This window comes from Dendronephthya gigantea, unplaced genomic scaffold, assembly GCF_004324835.1.
Source record: "Dendronephthya gigantea isolate DGI-Jeju-01 unplaced genomic scaffold, DenGig_1.0 000151F, whole genome shotgun sequence".
Taxonomy (NCBI): Eukaryota; Metazoa; Cnidaria; class Anthozoa; order Malacalcyonacea; family Nephtheidae; genus Dendronephthya; species Dendronephthya gigantea.
In genome coordinates, this window is record NW_021163161.1 from 161,859 (window position 1) to 183,086 (window position 21,228).

At 35.8% G+C, this 21,228-nt stretch overlaps 1 protein-coding gene and 1 pseudogene across 1 annotated transcript; one reads left to right on the top strand and one right to left on the bottom strand.

The window, feature by feature from the left end:
* The first annotated feature begins 221 nt into the window (after nucleotides 1–221).
* LOC114537144 lies at nucleotides 222–949 on the top strand (annotated as a pseudogene).
* An 8,806-nt stretch (nucleotides 950–9,755) lies between these two features.
* On the bottom strand, nucleotides 9,756–11,091 carry LOC114537145 (ATP-dependent DNA helicase PIF1-like). The gene is made up of 4 exons (XM_028558276.1): nucleotides 11,034–11,091; nucleotides 10,848–10,894; nucleotides 10,435–10,777; nucleotides 9,756–10,354 (listed from the first exon to the last, which is right to left on the bottom strand). The coding sequence occupies exons 1-4, from the start codon at nucleotides 11,089–11,091 to the stop codon at nucleotides 9,756–9,758; spliced, it is 1,047 nt and encodes a 348-aa protein (XP_028414077.1).
* Nucleotides 11,092–21,228: the final 10,137 nt, after the last annotated feature.

Here is a 21,228-nt window from a genome sequence, read left to right on the forward strand (position 1 = left end):
TGCATGCCTGTGTTGTAACAGCGCACAATTTGATCCACGTAGAAGAGGATGTTTACAGGTTTTCACTTCCAGACAACTATTGGTGCTTCACTTTTGAAAGAGCAATTAAGAAGTACATTAGTCATCCACTCACAGCCAACATGGCGGCCAACGACATTATGGCTGAGCTCTGATAAATTCTTTAATTATAAGTTTGGCGTGGTTTGCAAAGTATAACTAATATGGCTAAAGGTCTTACAAAGACCAGTTTTATGCAATTATGGAATGAAGAATTGCTTCCAAGCATTCACAAGAAAATTAAAAGCGAAAATAAGCAAATTCTAGACAAGATATTTGATCTGAATATGCGTTTTAAAAAGCTAGAAGAATCACAGTAATTTATGTCCGCTAAATATGATGAAATTCTACAATCACTTCAGTCAACCAAGAAAAATCTAGTAGATCAAGAGCAACAAATAAAAAAAGAAGCTTTAAACTATCAGCAAGAGGTCGCTATTGATGATATACAACAGTATAATATAAAAGACCTGGTAATGGAGCTGGCATCAACTATTGGGGTTGGCTTGGATGATAAAAAATATTTCTATCACACATCGATTGCCTGAAACAAGAAGATCGAAAGATGGTATAATAGTCAAGTTTACCCGTCGTACTAAGAGAGAAGGAAGTATACAAAAGGCGATCCAACCTAAAAAGTAAATATTCTAGCTGTTTACCAACGGTTAAAAGTCACTCAACGAAGAATTCAACGATACACATCAATGAATCACTCACAGCCTATTGAAAAAGGGTATTTGGTAAGATTAACCAATTTAAGAAAGACCACAAATTTAAGTTCTTATGGACCACTAACGGCAAAATTCATCCATGTGAAGGCAATGATTCGCGACTAAATACCTTTACAACATTCGAACAGTTTGAGGAGTTTGAAAAAGCTACTAACAGATAAGTTTGCTGTCTTTCCTGAGTCTTATACGCGTGTTGACATTGTTAATTTATGTTTATATTTCCAATGTTCGAAAATTTTGACCTGATATTAGATCGTACTAGAGATCTTAATGATATACTTTCCTAATCCTGATAGATTTGATGATATGGATTCTGATTTAATGCTTAATACTCCTGTTTCCAAGTATTGTAGTCCTACCCAGCTTAATGTGCTACTTGATCAAGCCAGTAATCAAAGTTTAAGTTTGTTGCATTGTCATATGAGAAACCTAAAAAAAATCTTCCCCTTTTAAATGAGCTGTTAGTCACTGAAACAAGATTAAATTCAAACGTAGATAATATTGACATAGCAAACTATATTTTCTTCAATGTTGACTCCCCTACTAGTGCAGGAGGTGTAGGTATTTATGTTAACAAAAGAATAAAAGTCTCACTGAGAATGGAACTGAAATTTAATATGTCTGCAGTCGAATCATGTTGGGTTAAACTTGATACTGATTCAAATAAACCAGACATATTGATTGGATGTATTTATGAGCGTTCTACTGCCAATCTAACTGAATTCACTGCTGAACTTGAAAGTATAATGAATGGGTTGGCTGCATATAAAACTTATATCCTAGGAGATATGAATGTTAATTTCTTTAATTACTCTGAGCACACCCAAACAGAAGAATATCTAAATATGATTTATAGCAATAACTTTCTCCCACTAATAACAAAACCAACTAGAGTTACTCACCATACAGCAACACTGATTGATCATATATATATATATATATAGAAATGCACCTAATATTGGTATAACAAGTAAAATTATAACTACTGATATTTCAGACCATTTGCCAATCTTTTGTATAGCAGATGTTCAGATTCTTCGAAATAAACAAAATGTTTATTACCAAGAATATGTGTCATTTAATACTGAAGCATATATAAATGATATAAATTCACTTGAATGGAATAGCGTTATGTCAGAACCTAATTTAAATAGTAAAGCAGAAATAGTAATAAACAGTATTAAATGTATTATTGATAAACATGCTCCAATTAAATTAGAATCTAAATCAAAAGTTAAACAACTGTCCAAACCATGGGATAAGCAGTGCTCTCTGAAAATCTATTAAAACAAAGCAAAAAATGTATCGTACACACTTTTTAAGTAGACATCCCTTGCGTATGCATCAATATAAAAATTATACAAATATGCTTAATAGGTTAAAAACAAAAGCAAAAAATGATTATTTATAAATCAATTTAAAAAATTTCAAAATAATTCTAAACAAACAATAATCTGATAGGTTCGCTAATAAACAGGAAAACAAAAAAGCAAATGATACCAACAAGAATAATTAGAAATGGTACAACATACGAAAACCAACAACATATAGCTAATCAGCTTAATCATCATTTTATTAATGTAGGTTCATATTTGGCAGATCTTATTGAAAATACAAATGTTGATCCAATATCATATATTAACGGCAGATCTTATTGAAAATACAAATGTTGATCCGATATCATATATTAACAAATCACCTTTGACTAGTTTTGTTGTCACCTGTGAGTGAGACAAATGTATCTTTGCTCTTCTCACAGTTGAACCCAAATAAAGCTTCTCTTGATATTCCTAACAAGTTAATAAAGATAGCTTCTGGACCACTCTCAGTACCATTTACATTATTGTATAATGAATCTATATTAACAGGTAAGGTACCAGACGTTTAAAAAATCACAAAAGTGATTCCAATTTATAAAAGTGGAATAATGACTGATTCTAATAATTATAGACCTATTTTGATTCTATCTCCTTTTAGTAAAGTTTTTGAATGTTTAATTTATGATCAATAATTATCTATCATTAATAAACAAAATATCTTATTTAAATTTCAGTTTGGCTTTAGGAAGGGTCATTCTACTGAACAAGCTATATATATGAACATATTGATCGGCCGAAAATCGAGCGGGCAGCAGGTTGCCAGTCAGTTGTCCATTCTTACAGCGGTGCAAAAGTGGAACAAGTTAGCTGCAAGGTCAAGGAATACTGTTCAGAAGAAGATCAATATGATGCAGTTATCCTACACGTAGGCACAAATAACCTTGTCTCAGAAGGGCCAGAAGAAGTAGTTGGTAAAATGGATGAGCTTGTCGAAGATGTTAAAGATCACGCCAAAAATATTGCCATCTCAAGTGTGATAAAAAGGTATGATAACCGAGTCCCAGCTAGCAAGATATCTCGTTTTAATATCTTAGTTGAAAATTTATGCACAAAACATAATATTACATTCTTAAATAATGACCAAATTGACGGGTCTTTACTAAATCACTCCAATTTGCACCTAAACAAACAAGGTGACGACAGGGCACTAGGGAGTGCTTACTGCACAATTTTTGAAATCATCTGTTAGAATAAGAAGGGCTGGTAAATTAAATATACAAAATCCAGCAAGTAATAGTAGGCAGCTTTTTCACCAAGCTCATGGACACCGGAACAGAGAACGGACACTGTATTTGCAACATGTGAATCAAATGATGAAGAATTAGATACTAGTAGTTCCGTACACAATGCGAGTAGCGATTTTTTCACTAGCCTTAATTCCATTCCCAATGAAAGAGGTTTTAAAATGGCTTTTCTCAATATTGTTAGTCTGCCAAAAAAAATTGATGAAAAAAGGTATTCAATGTCAAACAAATTCATTGATCTTATTGCTTTCAATGAGACTCGTCTTTACTCAAGTATAACTAATGGTATGATTCACCTCAATGATTACAATATTGTTAGGAAAGATAGATCAAGAAATGGGGGTGGAGTTTGTATCTACTTGCGTAGCTCCATCAACTACATTATCAGGCAAGATATATTTCCTTCCAAGTTAGAGGCTGTCTGTGTACACTGCGTCCAAAAATTATATGCAAATATATTTTTTCAAAATAACATTAGCAAGTTTAGGCCTACGGAAATCAACTTTGGTATACAATATTGAAACATTAGTTCTTTCTGTCTAGTGAAATGTTTTCCTTTTTTGAATATTACCGAAAGAAAAATCCCCTTTTTTACAAATTGAGGTATCATCAAATGTCCATTATTTATATGTAACTATATTCCACCCTTGAAAATTTTAAATTGTTGAGCCAAGAACAAAAAGGCTGAAAATGTGAGAAAACAATGTTTTATTAACGTTTTTGGTAAATACGCAACAATTTCGCTCATTCTCTTCATAAGAGATGGCGATTTCACAGCTAATACTTAATATAAGCACCATGATTAGCCACAACAGCAATTAGCCTTCGATCCATTGAAGAAGTAAGTTTTAAAACCTCATCAGCTGAGATATCCTTTGCTGTGGCTTGGACGGCATTCCAAAGTTCTTGTTTTGAATTGAACTGCTTTCCAGCCGCGTAAACCTTGTGCTTGATAATGCTCCACATATTCTTGATCGGATTAAGATCAGGGGAGTATGGAGGCCATTCCATGATTGTAGCGTTTTTTACCAAAGATTTCTTCATGAAATCCAATGTTAGACGTGCTGCATGTGACGGTGCATTATCTTGCATGAATATCATTCTCCTCCTGAATGACAAACTTTTCTTTTTATACCAAGGCAGAAGAAACTCTTTTAAAAAAGCAGTATACGTGTCTGCAGTGATTTTCACCCCTTCTTTAACTTTAAAGACCAACTATTTCATTATGGATGATACCTGCCCAGAACATAATTCCACCACCACCTTGCTGACGTCGTAATCTTTGAGGAGCAGTTGACTGTGCATCATACCATCCTCTACCCCAACCATCCGGACCATCGAGGGTTGCCCTGCATTCATCGGTGAATAATACGTTCTCAAAATTCACTTTCATGTTATTTTCTGCCCACTTTAGTCTCTTTTGACGATGGATGCCCTTCAAAGGATGTCTAGTCACAGGTTTTCCACATTTGCTTATGCGCTTCAGAGAGACATCTTGTACTTTTGGGTGTATGTGGTAAACCAACTGCCTCAAAAATTTCCTTGCTAGTTTGGAGAGGGTTGCGGCGAATCTCTCTTTTTAAACGCTTGACCATTCGGGGACTTACAGCTGAGCTCCTCCGAGATTTACCTTTGTCTGACCTTCCATTAAAAGATTCTGGGTTTGCAACAAATTTTTTTATCGTTCGATGGTCACGACTAAGTTTTTTCGCTATTTGGAGGGTTGTTTGTTTCGCATGAAGGCCCTGAATTATTGCTGCTTTTTCACTGTCAGTCAAAGTGACTTTTCTGCCCATGTTGCATAAAAATATTGGACATTCCCTGAATGTTAAAATGCTATCATTTGTTTACTAGTGCGCAGAACTGCACGACATTTCAGATGTGCGCAGATGTCAGTGTTGCCACTTTGCACACAAAATTCTGTAAATTTCTTCTCAATACTGCCCTAGATATTTTAGAAAAATATATTTGCATATAATTTTTGGACGCAGTGTAGAAATTATTAAGCCACACAGCAAACCATTTCTGGTCACAACAGTCTATAGACCACCCAATGCATCATCTGAATTCTTTGATTATTTTGAAAAATTAATCAAAGCTATTGATGATGAAAATAAGGAAGTGTATCTTTTGAATGATCTAAACTGTGATATGCTTAAAAACGACCAAGATTAAAATATTCATACCAAGAAAATCAAGTCATTGTACGAGTTGTATCAGTTATCACAATTAATTGATGAAGCTACCCGAGTAACTATGACAACCTCCAGTCTCATCGATCATGTAGTTACCAATACACCAGAGAAAATTTCTGATTCTGGTGTTATCCATACTGGATTAAGTGACCATAGTTTATTATTTGCAACTAGAAATACATGCATGCAGTAACCCCTCGCCGGTTCTTAATGCGATAACATAATTTCCAAAAATCGGTGAAAAATAAATTTAATTAAAAAAATATATAAATACAAACTATTTTACAAATTCACAATAATACAAAATTTACAGAATAATAATAAAAATAACAATTTACATATTAATTTAAAACAATTTAAAAATTTAATCTATAACAATAGCCCCGTTTACATTACAGTCAATTTATCGGCACGGCACGGCACGGCACGGCTAAAATTGGTACCCGTGCCCAATTTTAATAGGGAGCTTTAGCAATGACTACGAGTACGACTACGAGTACGAGATTCGTCATTCTGGCGCGTTGTTTGCTTACGCCATCAGCCAAAACTCGTAGTCGTTGGGCTTTTGAGTACGAGTTTTTTGATAAATTTCGTACTTAAAAGCCCAACGACTATGAGTTTTGGCTGATGGCGTAAGCAAACAACGCGCGAGAATGACAAATCTCGTACTCGTACTCGTAGTCACTGCTAAAGCTCCCTATTAGTGTTCAGGCTACGAAGCAAAGGCCGAGCACAGATGAAATAGGCACCCATTTTAGCCGTGCCGTGCCATTAATAAATTGAGTGTAGTGTAAACGGGACTAATATAACGTGAGAACAACACGAGGCTACGTTGACATACAGTGATTTATGAGCAGCTAGTTGAAAACAATATTGTCTCGTCTTTAATGTTCTGATAGCTCATTGTTTTTTTAAATCTTATTTAACATTTGTATACCGGGCAAGATGTTCAACATGGAGATTTTAATTAGACTGTATGTCAACGTAGCCTAATCTGCACGTTTGAGAAGTTCAAGCAAATCAAGCATTGAACTTCTCAAACGTGCAGTTTGTAAACTGCATGGTGGGTTTTATTGCCCCAGTTTTTTTGTGCCCCCTGTCGCTGGGGACACATGACTTTCGTGTGTCCTCTTCGGCCACATAACCAACAAACAGCCCCTATAAATAAAAAATGTTATTACAAAGCTTTGAGTTAACGGTGAATTGGTGATAGAACTGCAGAATAATTACTCGGGTCACCAGTTGGAGAAAGAAATAGCCTAAAACATTATTGTCATATATTGCGATGGGCAGCGTCTATACTACCATCTACTATCTAACAATAGCCCTGAAGCCATGATTATATTGTTTGTGAACCAGTGAGGTAACAACTGACTATACATTACGTGACAAATCATAAGGTACTGTATACATACGTGCGTCGCATGTCGCCGCTCGGTGGCCACGAAGGCCACATTTGTAACACCGCCCTAATATCAAGAAATGATATCAAGAAATAATTGGTTTGCAGGCTACCAAAAATCTTGAGTTAACTGCATGACCATTATCAATTAAACTTTACTAACCTCTCATTTGTCCATGCAACACTAAAAAGACAAAATGTCATATTGAGCATCCTGACAATGCAATATTTGTTGAGTAGCTCCAATGACAAAAACTGGACAATTGTTGTGGATATAATGAATCATACAGTACCTCTGCCTGCCCCCCGAAATCGCCCAGGGCGTGGGTCATTATCTAAAATAAATAAATAAAACAAACTTGGTTGACATATTGCATAAATCCATGTAATGATAGGAGGCAACCTTTTTAATTTTAGAGTTTTAAATTGATGACAAAAAACTTGAACATGCATCATTATCACTTAATACATAAAATTAGTAATATAGAACAAAGTAGCTGATACATATATACTGTCAAGGTTTGCATTAACTTGCAAGGCTGGAGAGTTGAAAACATAAGTTAGTTCATTTCAATATATATCAAGATGCAATTGCTCTACTATACCTTTCTAATCATAAAATGTTAAACAATATAGGCAGTATATACAAAATTTCAAAAAACATATCATTTTTGTGCATATTCAATCAGCATACCAGGCCTTTCTTGAGGTGCATGACCATTGTCAATTGAACTTTACTAACCTCTAACTTGTCCATGTAACACTAAAAAGACAAAATGTCATATTGAGCATCCTCATAATGCGATATTTTTTGAGTAACATCCAATGACAAAAACTGGAAACAATTGTTGTGGATATAATGAATCATACAGTACCTCTGCCTGCCCTCCGAAACCGCCCAGGGCGTGGGTCATCATCTAAAATAAAAAAAATAAAACAAATTTGGTTGACATATTGCATAAATCCATGTAATGATAGGAGGCAACCTTTTTAATTTTAGAGTTTTAAATTGTTGACAAAAAACTTGACCATGCATCATCATCACTAATTAATACATAAACTAAATAATATTGAACAAAGTAGCTGATATATACCATCAAAATTTGCATTAACTTGCAAGGCTTGAGAATTGAAAATATAAGTTAGTTCATTTCAATATATATCATCATGCAATTGCTTCACTATACATTTATAAATGGTAAACAATATAGGCAGTATATACAAAATTTCAAAGAACATATCATTTTTGTGCATATTCAATAAGCACATACCAGGCCTTTCTTGAGGTGGAGGATTCACTAGATTAAATGAAAGTATTTCAGTTGTGCAGGGGAAAGTATGCATCAATAAGTCACATCAATCATGAAACTTACTGGGTTGCTCATCTGGCCCCTGGGCCAGGTCAGGGACTGCCGCAAGTATTTCTATAGTGAAAGAAAATTTCCATGTGTTATCCTTTTAGTGCTATGTGAAAAGACATACAAATTAACTAACTGTGACAAAAATAATATTTCAAATAGTTTTTTAATCATATTTACCATCATCATTATCAATATCAATGTCTAAAATCCAACAAATAATTGTTAAATTAGATTTTTGAACATTGGAAATGATCAACGACATTTTAATCAGTTGCTAATTTGTACATTCAGAGTGAAATATATATAAATACGTGCCTATATACATACCAAGTATGAGTTCATCCTCATTATTCTCCACTAAAGTAGTTGGTAAAGTAGATGTACATATTAATACAATAATTGCACTACCAACATCATGAAAAAAGTGCTTTGTTGAAATAATTTTGCATCTTACTTCTTCGTCTCCTTTAGATCTTTAGAGTATATATAAATATGCCATCAACATAAAAAGTATATTGAGCAAAAAAGTATGTAAAAACAACAGCACCATATAGTGTACTCGAGGCAAACTCAAAAATCATAATATACAAATATTAGTTTTGAAAAAAATTTATCTATTGTAATATAAACAAACTTACATGTTTTAGATTTTTTTCAAAACTTCTTTTAATCTAAAATATAAGAAAAAATATAATATTTTCATTATTTCTTAAAGGTAAAGCGCATCAGCCATCAGCGTTGCAAAAATCGACAAATTTATAAATGCTTTAAAAAAAGTTTTTGCAGTTTCTTCCAAAAATGTTTCTCCTCAAATTTGTAAATTAAAATGTCAACAAGAGAGAAGTGTAATATAATTTATTGGGCGAACTTTGAAATGTTCAATATTTTATAAAGTTTTTTATTATGAATATGACTTACTGCAGTCCAAACAGTGGCACAGAACAGGACGATATTTTCGCGCGCTTTTTGAAATTTATGCTATACGTCGTAAACGCCTACACGCACGAATTATAAAGTAAAGAGTTTTGAACAGTGAAATGGTTGATTGTTTATATTGTATCTTACCTGATTGATGTTCTAAATTTTTTTAGTAAAACGAACAAACTTTAATAATGTAAATATCTCTACATGTCAACAGCCACCCTCAAAAACATAATACGTGAGATTATGTCTAGTAACAGGCAATGACACATGTTTTACATGATAAATTGCCCTCCTCAAAAACACAATAGAGGAAATGTCTGTAACAATTTTTCAGCAAATTCATTTCCAAAATTGTGTCTAGTAACAGGCAAGTCTTTCCTCGAAAGCACATTGGTGCCCAGTATCATTGAACAATATATATGCAGCAACACAAACTTACAGCACAATCCATCCACCAGATTTTCAATGCTTATGCCTCTGCTCAGTCTTTTCTGCAAGCACACGAAGTCGTCGTTCTGCTTCTTGTCGCTTCTTCAAACTTTTATTCTTACCAATTACTTTCAGACGATCAAATGTCATAGGTTCAAACACAATATCATGAATTGATCTTACCCTGGATGTTGCCACAAATGTGCAGCCAGCAACTCTCTCCCCTTTACCTAAATCAACAACAGCCTTGGTTAGTGTCTGTCCTTGGGACTTGTGTATCGTCATTGCATACCTCAGCCGCAAGGGCAATTGTTGTCTTGACAAATACTTTCCATCCGCCATCCACTCAAACAGTCTTGGAGGCACAGGTATACACTTTGAACATTCTTGTAGAAATGCAGGGCCAGAATATGCCGGAAAATGAACCAGTACTGCAATCGGTAGATTTGGTGGACCCATATTCTCTGCAAACCAAAATTGCTCAATAGTTCCAAAAGAGCCATTGCAAAGACCAACTTCTGCCCAAAGGTTACATGTCAGCATCACTTCTGCTTTGGTTGACAAAAAGAGAAGCTTCCAAACCACCTGCTTCATCAGAGTTGCCGCACTTGCACCCCGACCAGAATGCCTTGCTTGAATTTTGACCAATGGTTGTCCAATCTCTAGCAACTTTTCATAATTATATTCAGCGACACTTTTTTTATCAAAGTACAGCCGAATAGCATCACTAAATTGATCCATTGAAACGTTAGGCTGGAGTGCTGTATTAATAGTCTCCAGTCCATCTCGGTAACTTGTCCATCTCTCATTCTCATCAATAGCGCCCTGAATGCAACTACTTCTGGGTCTTCACCAATCTGTCGCATGACCTGCTCTAAAATGACTACATGATCAAATGTCAAATACATACTGTGACCATGGTCACTGATTACGGATCCATTACCTGCAATGTACATTGGCCTATCGCCTACAGGAGGTAATTGGCCAAAATCCCCCATTAGGATAATCGACATGCCACCAAATGGGACATCCTCTTTCCTGTACCTGCACGTAGTCTGTTGTCAAGCCATGAAAGCATCTTATGTCCAATCATTGACATTTCATCAATAATGAGAAACCTCTTACCTTCCAATCTGAGTTGCAATCTCTGTAAGGAATCACCCTGTAATTCTCTGTATTCCCGAATCGGAAGTTGAGCTGCGGAATGCAAAGTTTGACCACCAATACTGAATGCAGCAATTCCAGTGGTTGCTGTCACAATACATTGGTCTTGCAATACTTGCTTTAGGGCACTAATTAAATATGTCTTACCTGTGCCAGCAGTACCACTTACAATCATATGTAGCGGTTCACATTCATCATTAGCCATGGATGCAGTGATAATGTCAAATGCCAGCGCTGTTTGTCATTCAAGGTCCCTGGGTCAACCACCACTTGTTGGTCACCTGTGTGATACTGCATACCTTGCTCCTCTGCATCCCTTCTCTGTTTAGAAATCCATCCAGGAGATTCTCTCAACAAATCCCCAGGCACGCCTCTTGCTGCTTCGAACCAATCCACTGCTTCGTTATTTGCCATTTGATTTCCTGCATCCTCATAATGTTGGTTGAGTCTACATAACAACATCCAATCCTCAATTTGCTCTTCCTCATTAGGTTGATCCTGTTCGTCATCGCTTTCATCACTTTTCATCAGTTCCATATGTTTCATCTGTCTGTGCAGCATGGACCATCTCTGTTTCAATAGAATACCCAAATACATTGTCTCTAGCAAAATCTGTCTGAAGAAATGAAGCATATGTGTTAATAAACATATCATCAGTTTCCTCCATATTGTCCCATGCATTTGATGACTTATCTTCCCATGGTTTAAACTTAATGAGTTGATACTTGCAGTATTTTCCAAAGGTAGGGCTGCCAGGATTGGCTGTAACCTTTGGAAATGTCCTGACAATATAAGGATTCACTCGTTTTGTCAACTCACCTCTGACTCTTGTGAACTGAGATGCATACTGCATCAAATTCAACTGAGATAACCCCCTATACCTACTCTCCACTTTTGTCGCTCTCCATAATCTTGAAGAACAGAATTCTGAAGTACTTCCTCTTGTGGATTTTCTGCATCAAGGATCACTTTTTACTGTTTTCTAAAGAAACAGTAACAAAACTATACGTACAGCCTACCAAAGGCAAACTGAGTAACATATGGGCAGTCTCCTGAGCAGCCATGTCTCGATCACCAGCAACTTGGATCATTGCTTTCTTGATTGCAGAAGACACTTGGTCATCATTCTGTAATGAAGATACAGACAACTTCAGTATGTCAGAAGCAGATTTTGATCGTGGTTCCCCTTTTGCTGCATACTTGGCCATATATCTTGCACATGCCTTTTCCACAATTACCTGCAAATCCACATTGGCCCGCCAATTCTCAAGCATGACCCTGTTGTGTGAATTCAGCCTCTCATCATTTCTCTTGGTTTGCAAATCTGAGTGTACAGATTTATTTTTCTTACCTCGAACCTCATAAATCAGTGCAGTCTCCTCTTGTAATGGTTTTGGGAACCCAAATCTGCACTCTGCAGGCAGGTCAACCCTCTTCTTTTTCAGGCAATACGCTGGACTGCATCTGGTGTGCCTCTCTACTGAATTTACTAACCTGTGATAATCAACATCATGATTATCAACTGATGTGGCTTTCACAGCAGAAGGGTGCGGATCTGGTACTGTCCAGTTCTCATCAGGCAGATCATCATTAACTGTGGTCACAAGCCAGTCAACATAACTTTAAAAGGGATAAAAAGTAACAAATTGGTTATAATACCTAATTTGTATATTTTTTCATATTTGCTGTTTACACTCCTAATTCCTTAACAATAGGAATTACCAATTCCTAAAGAAAATAAACGGAATTTTGTTTTGTTTTGTGAATGTATGTGGAAGTTGTATTTTTAGACATTTGCAACATTGCAGCATTTGTATAGTATGCTAACCACTGATGCTAACTGTATACAGTAGGCTAAAAGTCTGGAAAAAAGTCTTATAAGTGTTTCACAGCACACATTGGACACAATCTTTGCAATCTATATGCATGGTGAGTGTAATTTAAACATACCATTAATACTTGATGATTTAAACTCACCTAATTAGCTTTCTCTCCGCATCTTGACCATCTCTGACAATATCCTGGCAAGAGAATTCAAAATCGTCAGGGGACATTTCATTTTCTTTCTCTTTCTCAAGCACTGCTTTACATGCACGTTTACGTAATAACTGAATATCTGGATCATTCTTTAATTTAGCACATCCATGAGCATGTATACTTCCTCTGGCCTGATATTCAAACCTATACCAAAACCATTCAGCATCCAAGACTCCTTGAAGCCAATGTTTGATAAACTCCTGTAGCCTTTGCATGAAGAACCAATCAGTCAGGTGTGGATTGTCTATCACTGCTTGTGCTCTTTCTGTTCTTGATGCACCTTCATTACTTTGCAACAGTCTTTGCAAGTCTGGCCAATGGCTATCAGCTGCACTAAAAGTAAAGAAAAAGGTAGGGCAACCTTTTTGTTCAATCAGGGCTAATAGTTCTTGCAGTCGCTGATACCAATACTGATTTGTTCCTTGAATTTTTGAAACATATCTTTGCAAACGATTTACCATTTGATTTGCACTCATCGAGTTTACCATTGTCTTCAGCTCCTCCATAGTCATGTTAGCATCCGCTGGATGTTGCCGCAAGTAAATGTTAGCTTGTGACAACAACTGATGTCTCTGCTTCATATTCAGTGCCCAGTATGGGAACCGGGATGTGAGGCAAACCTCCATTCAAACTTACCATTTGGTAGCCTCTCTGCAAACTTCATTAGGTGTTTGAATGCCTCTGCCAAACTTACCTCATGTTGCCTGACTCTGTTTGTTGGGTCACTTTTATAGGGAAATAGTGTTGGAAATGCCATGCTTGCCAAACCATCTGTTTTAAATTCATTAACAGCATTACCTTCTGTAGATGGCCAGTCCAAAGGGTCAACCTCATTTACTGCATCTGGGATAGCTGCACCATCCTTTCTTTGTCTTTGACGCACAGGAATAAATGATGTACTGCCATTTCCTAAAACTAATTCTTCAACTGTCGCATTAGCACTCATTACAGATTCTTGTGGGGGGCCCTCATTTTCAACATGAACTGAAAGTTCATTGTCATCAATAACATACCTTAGCTCTTTAGGGATACCATTCTCTGGTAGGCTTTGGATAATCCCTGTCAATCTCAATGTCTTTGAAAAATGGATTGTTTGTTTTCAACCACAATAGCTTCAGCACCTGTGTCGACGAACTGTAAAATCTTTATGTGTTTCATCAGCGCCCTGTCTACGCACAATCATAACAGGCAAGTCAACTACTTGTGCAGGCAACCTATTCAAGAAACTTTGAATATCTTGTGGTAAGTTTAGTACATGACCTTTGTAGCCCCTTTGCCCACCATGTTTTCCGTAGACTTGCATGATGGGGCAAACCCTTGAAATCAGCATTTCCTCTACCTGTGTCAAACCTCTCAATTGCTCAGGAACAATACCTGGGTCCATGTCATTGCCAGCACTGAAATTCTTTGGGACTTCTTGTCTCTTTTGCACCGGTAACAAACGAAGGGATCTGCTGCCAAGTTTTGCCTTGTTGGCCAGGCCTCTTTACAAATTGTACACTGCCGATGCTCTAAATGCTCTTGATCTAAATGAAAACTGTGCATTTTATTCGAAAAACTCCTGCTCATGCAAGGGGTTGTCAACATTTTGCCAACCACCTTCATGCAAATATTGGTCTGAACTACAGCTACTTACAGCATTTGTACTTTCTTCGTCACACATTCTTACCCGATTGTTTTCTGACTGTACCTCCTGAGGTTTCGACCTTGTCTCGTATGATTTTTTCGCATGTTTCCTCATATTCTCGAGTCTTTTTGCTCGTTTTTGGACACTTTCACGTTGCCTTCTCTCTCTTGCGTTTGCTCTTTTTTCTTCCCTTTGCATCTCACTTGCTTCACTTGTACTTGCTTCCTTTCTCCGTTTATAAGCTGCCCTACGCTTTGCCAAACGACTTTCTCTTTGCTCTGGCGTTTGTTGTTGTAAAAGTTGCCGTTCTTTCCCTCTTTGCATCTCAATTTCCTCGCTTGTACTTGCTTCACTACTCCGTTTATAGGCATCTCGTCGTTTTGCCAAACTACTTTCTCTTTGCTCTGGCGTTTGTTGTTGTAAATGTTGCCGTTCTTTCCTCTTTTCGTCTCAATTTCTTCGCTAGTATTTGCTTCGGTCCTGCGTTTATAAGCGGCCCTGCGTTTCGCTAAACGACATTCCTTTTGTTTCCGGGTTTTCTGATGAGATTTTTGACGTCTTTTTTCTTTCTGTTTTCCTCTTTCATCGCTTGTACTTACCTCAATACTTCTCTTGTAAGCAGCCCTTTGCTTTTCTAACCGACACTGCTTTTCCTCTGGCGTTTCTGCATCCAACAGGGCTCGGTTGTTTATCTTTCTTCTTGCCAGCCTTTCATCATCATTACCTGCATCTTTTTTCCCATCTTTTAGCTTCTCACTTACCCTATTCGCCATCTTCCAAATGAAAATTTTCTCGTTTGTTAAGAGTGTTTGTTTTTTTCTTTTAAAAATGCTGTATTCAGCAGAGTTGATTTGATACGAAATGTCTTTTTAAAAAACGTTTTTTAAAGACAGTTAAATCTCTGACGTTTTAGTTTTAATCCAAACTGTTCATCTTAGCCAATCAGCAAGTTACTAATTACCAGTACTTTACTCGCTTACATTTCGCGCATGCGCACAAGTACCATGACCATTGAACGTCCACGGTCCACGGTCCACAACATAGAATTTGAGCAACTTTGGATTCCGCTATGTTCTGTCACAATACCCGGGTGTAATAAATCTCCCAGCGGAATTAGTACCCTCGCACGGCGCTTTGCGCCGCCGGCTCGGGGATAAGGAAATTTCTGTCGTTAAAAGACAAGAAAACAAAGTGGAGATAAGAAATATGAAAAAATTTAATCACCAAAAATTTCTTGAGGATCTGAAACGCCAACCCTGGGAAAATGTATATTTTTTCGCAAAAGATCCTAACGCTATGTGGGGAATTTGGAAGAAATTATTCTTAGAAGTCTTGGATAATCATGCACCTCTTCAGCATAAAAAGATTAGAATGAAAAAAGTTCCTTGGATTACAAGTGCTATAAAGCAACTTATAATTGCAAGAGACAGATTCAAAAGAAAGGCCATTTCTACAAACCTAGAGATAGACTGGTTAAATTATCAAACAACAAAAAAAAAATGTTAATATTCAGCTAAGAAATGCTAAAAAAAGATTATTACTCCACTAAAATCGCTGGTCAAAAATGCTCTCCTAAAGAAGCTTGGAAAACTATAAACAATATACTAGGTAGACAAAGCACACCAACAGTAGTAAATGAGTTAAAATTACACGAAAATAGCTTGACAAATACCAAAGACATTGCTCAGGGCTTTAATGATTGTTTTTCAAATATTGGCCCTGATCTAGCAAGCCAAATTGATACTTCAAATTCCAACTTTCAAACATATATGTTGAAAAGGTAAAATCAGAATTCAGTGCATTCCAGCCAGTCACTGTCAGAGATGTCTACCATCTCTTGCATGGTCTTTCTAGCAATAAAGCAACAGGCATTGATAATATTTCTTGTAAAATTATTAAAATAGCTGCACCTGCTATTTCAGATTCACTGACATACATTTTTAATCAGGCTATTACCCAGGCCTTCTTCCCCGATGAATGGAAAATGGCCAGAGTAATACCTCTATATAAAAATGGGCAACAAAACGTGCCAGGAAATTACAGACTAATCTCTGTTTTGCCTGCCATTAGCAAAATTATGGAACGAATTCTGTATGATCAACTATACAATTATTTAACCAAATTTGATCTACTGAATGATTGTCAATTTGGTTTTCGTAAATTCCACTCTACAGCTACAGCATTACTGGACTGTACAAATGACTGGTATATGAATTTAGACCGTAAAATGTTTAATCTAGTAGTCTTAATTGACTTGAAAAAAGCATTTGATACTGTTGATCATCAAATTTTATTGAAAAAACTAGAACTTTATGGAATTAAAGAGCAAGCTATATCTTTTCTCAAATCATATCTCTCAAATAGAAGCCAAAAATGCCAAATACAAGGGTATGTTTCATCTGAGAAATTGATCAAATGTGGTGTACCTCAAGGCTCTATTTTAGGGCCCCTATTTTTTCTGTTATACATTAATGATTTGCCTCATTGCTTAGATAAAACAAAACCTCGGTTGTTTGCTGACAACACTAACCTGACAGTTTCTGGAGACTCTATTACTGATCTTGAAGATGCAGTAAATTCTGATTTGGAAAAACTTAGGAAATAGCTAATTGCCAATAAACTTAGTCTAAATGTAGCTAAGACTGAGTTCATGTTAATTGGTTCAAAACAAATGACTGAAAGTGTTACAAATTTACAACCAAATGTGCAAATTGAAAACAAATCAACTAAACAAGTTTTTTAATCCAAAATTGACCAGCATTTATCTTGGAGTAATAAAACTGAGAATATTTGCAAGAAAATAACTTCAGGAATATCAGCTCTTAGACGACTAAAAGAATTTGTTGATAAGCAAACCCTTCTTTCTGTGTATAATGCCATTGTTCGCCCATATTTTGATTACTGCTGTGAAGTGTTCACATGCCCCTCGTGGAAATCAGCTTCGGTTGACGGGGTCAGCGTGTTAAAATAAAGCTTTCTATCTATCTATTCTAGAAACTACTGATTATTTAAAATCATCCATCAATAATAAACTTTATACTTGTGGTATTTTTCCAGACTTCTCAAAGGCCTTTGATACAGTAAATCATAAAATTCTATTGAGAAAGCTTGCAAAATAGGGAATAAGAGGTATCCCACTGGAATGGTTTCAAAGCTATCTTAGTGATCGAGCTCAATCTGTTCACATAGGAAACATTAAATTAAAGTTGTTAAAAATGAAATGTGGAGTGCCCGCAAGGGTCAACGTTTGGTCCACTGCTCTTTCTTATTTATGTAAATTATCTACCCAATTTAGAATATTTGCTGATGATACTAACATATTTTACTCTTCTAAAACACCAAATGATCTGCAAAATACTGTTAATGAGGAATTAAAAAAAGTTTATACGTACTGTTTATCAAATAAACTCTAAATAAGTTTTAAAAAAGCAAACTACATGATAATAACTTCAATTCCTAGGAAAAATACTCAAATTGATATCCCAAATATCAATAAAAAAAGCAGTAAAAGTATTTGGGAGTGTACATTGATCTACATCTTCAATGGAATACCTAGCTTTCTTATGTCAGAAATAAAATATCGAAAAATATAGGAATATTGTATCATTTGCGACGATATCCTGAATTGTTAATGCTAAAAATGCTGTACTATACTCTTATTTATCCATACTTGATCTATGGCTTGAGAAGTTGGGGGGACTACGTACAAAACCAATTGTCATTAAAAATTGATTAATGTATCAGATGTATTTTTTGGCAAATTTATGAGAGATCTTAATCCATATTACAAGCTACTTAGGATTCTGAAGTTAGAAAATTTAATTAAATTAAAAATCGCAACATTCTTGGACCAGGAACTGGTCCCTAACCGCTGCTAATCTTGTTGTTGTTGTTGTTGTTAGGGGGCGACGCTCTTTAAAAAAACCCTAAGGCTCTAGCATTACTTGTTTGATCGGAATGAAACTTGGCACAATTATTCTAAGCAATATTCCGCATCGACTTTTGATGTTTGAGGCAAGTTACAAGCAATTCTTGATATATTTGCAGCAAATAATATATACATATCATTAATATTCAGCATATATATAAGTAAACAGAAACGATTAGAAATACATTGTCCTCTCCATTGTTATAAATACAATGCAGTTCAGAAATTAAACTCGGTTACGCAGTTCCTGGTCTACTATAGTACAATCGTACTTGTTAAGTCAGATATGAAACAAGGATAAGGATACACCAGATTTATTTATGGATTTCTTCAAACCTGTATCTTATGTGGATGCACTTTATACAAGATATGCATCTCCAGATAATTATTATAGACCTAGGGTTAGAACAAACTATGGCAAATTTACATTTAAATTTTATACTTCTAAATTATCAGAATCTATCCTTCCTTCTTTCAAATTATTGCCGTCTAATGTATTTAAAAAGCAATATAAACATTACTTACTTAGTAACCAATAACACGATCAACTGCTAATTGCAATATTGAGTTAATTCTTATGTAAACATGCATAAATACTATAGTAATAATAATAATAATAATTAAAACTTATATAGCGCAAATTAACATATAAATATGATCAAATGCGCTTTACAGGAATTAATAAACTAACCTATTTACAGAATTATATACTATTTACTAACTTATTTACATGTATAAAATATTAGTTGAAATTAATTAAACGTTAAAAGCAATCTTAAAAAAGTAAGTCTTCAGAATTTTCTTAAAACCTACAAAATTGTTAATGTTACGGATATGTAACGGTAGTTTATTCCAGAGTGTTGGAGCAGCGGATGTGAAAGATCTATCCCCTAATGTCTTCTTAAATTTAGAACTAGGTTGATTAAGTAAAAGTCCACTATTAGATCGAAGACTGTATCTTAATTGTTCCCTAATGCTAATTAAACTACAAATGTATTCAGGCGCAAGGCCGTGGATTGCTTTAAAAGTAAGAATAACTATTTTATAGTTAACGCGGTATCTGATAGGCAGCCAATGCAGGGTGTATAACACAGGAGTTATGTGGTCAAATCTTGATGTTTTGCAAATTATTCTCGCGGCAGAGTTCTGTGCACGTTGTAATTTGTCCAGATGTACTGAGGGTATGCCATAAAGGAGGCTATTGCAGTAGTCCAGACGTCCGATAACAAATGCTTGAACTAATGTTTGCGTTGATTCTTTAGATAAATATTTTCTGATGCGCCTTATGTTATTTAGATGAAAGAATGAAGCTCTGCAAGTCTTATTAATATGTTCTTGAAGGTTAAGATTGGAATCAAGCCATGTGCCCAAAGTCTTGGCCGCGCTTGTGGAATTGATTTTTAATCCACCGACAGTTAGATGGTCAATGTTAACTTTACAAAGTTGTTGCTTAGTTCCAACAACTAAGAACTCCGTTTTCCTTTCATTCATTTTAAGTTTATCCATAATCATCCATGTTCTTATATCATTCACACACCGTTCCATCGCATTTAATGCTTCGTCCTGACTCACTTGACAATCAGGCTTGAACGAAAGATAGAGTTCCGAATCATCAGCATATGCATGGGCATCTGGAAGATGATTTCGTATGACCTGAAACAGTTTGCTGGAATAGATTGTAAATAACAGGGGTCCTAAACACGAGCCTTGTGGGACGCCTTGAGGAAGAGGGAAGCTGTTCGAAACACACCCGTCAAGGGAAATTCGTTGAGATCTATTGATTAAGTATGATATAAACCAATTTAGGACATTGCCTCTTATACCAAAGCTTGATCTTAAACGCGAGATTAGGATCTCATGGTTTACAGTGTCGAACGCCGCACTTAAGTCAAGAAACACCACTAAGGTTACATGTTTCTTGTCCATGTTTAAAAGAATATCATTATGTAGCCTTATTAAAGCTGTTTCGGTGCTGTGTCCTTGGCGATATGCTGACTGTAGTATTGGATAAAGATCGAACCGCATCATGTGATTGTGCATTTGGTCAAAGACAGCACGTTCTGTCAATTTGGATATAAACTGCAAATTACTAATCGGGCGGAGGTTGCAAAACTCCGAATTTAAATTATCCTTCTTCAAAAGAGGATTCACGAGAGCCTCCTTCCAATCATCCGCAAACCTACCAGATGACAATGATAGGTTAACCAAACACGTGATTACAGGCAAAAGCTCGTCAAGGCACTTGACTACCAGTGATGTTGGCATGAGATCTAATAAACACAACTTTTTAGCTGACTTTTGGACAAGCGAGTTTACGTCATCTTCAGTAAGAAGTTGGAAATCACTGAATATTTGAGGTTCATCTACTTCAAAATCTTTAGGAACAGCGTCACGAACACCTGTATTCAGCTGGGCATCAAAAACCTCAATATCCGAGCAAATAGCTTCGATTTTATTCACAAAATATCCGCCAATATCATTGACCAAGGCTACCTTGTCACGGTATTGAGGGAAAGACACATCATTCCTCTTACCTAAAAGTTTCTTTGCCGCCTTAAACAATCGACCTTGATCATTGCTATTCTCTTCAATGAAGTTCCTATAGAACTCCTGTCTGGCCTGGTTCATAATATAAGTAACATAGTTTTTCTTCTTCTTAAAGTCAATGTGATCAATATCCGATTTTGTTCTCCTCCATTTTCTCTCTGCTTTTCTTCTCAATCGTTTAGCAGCATTGATATTATCATTGT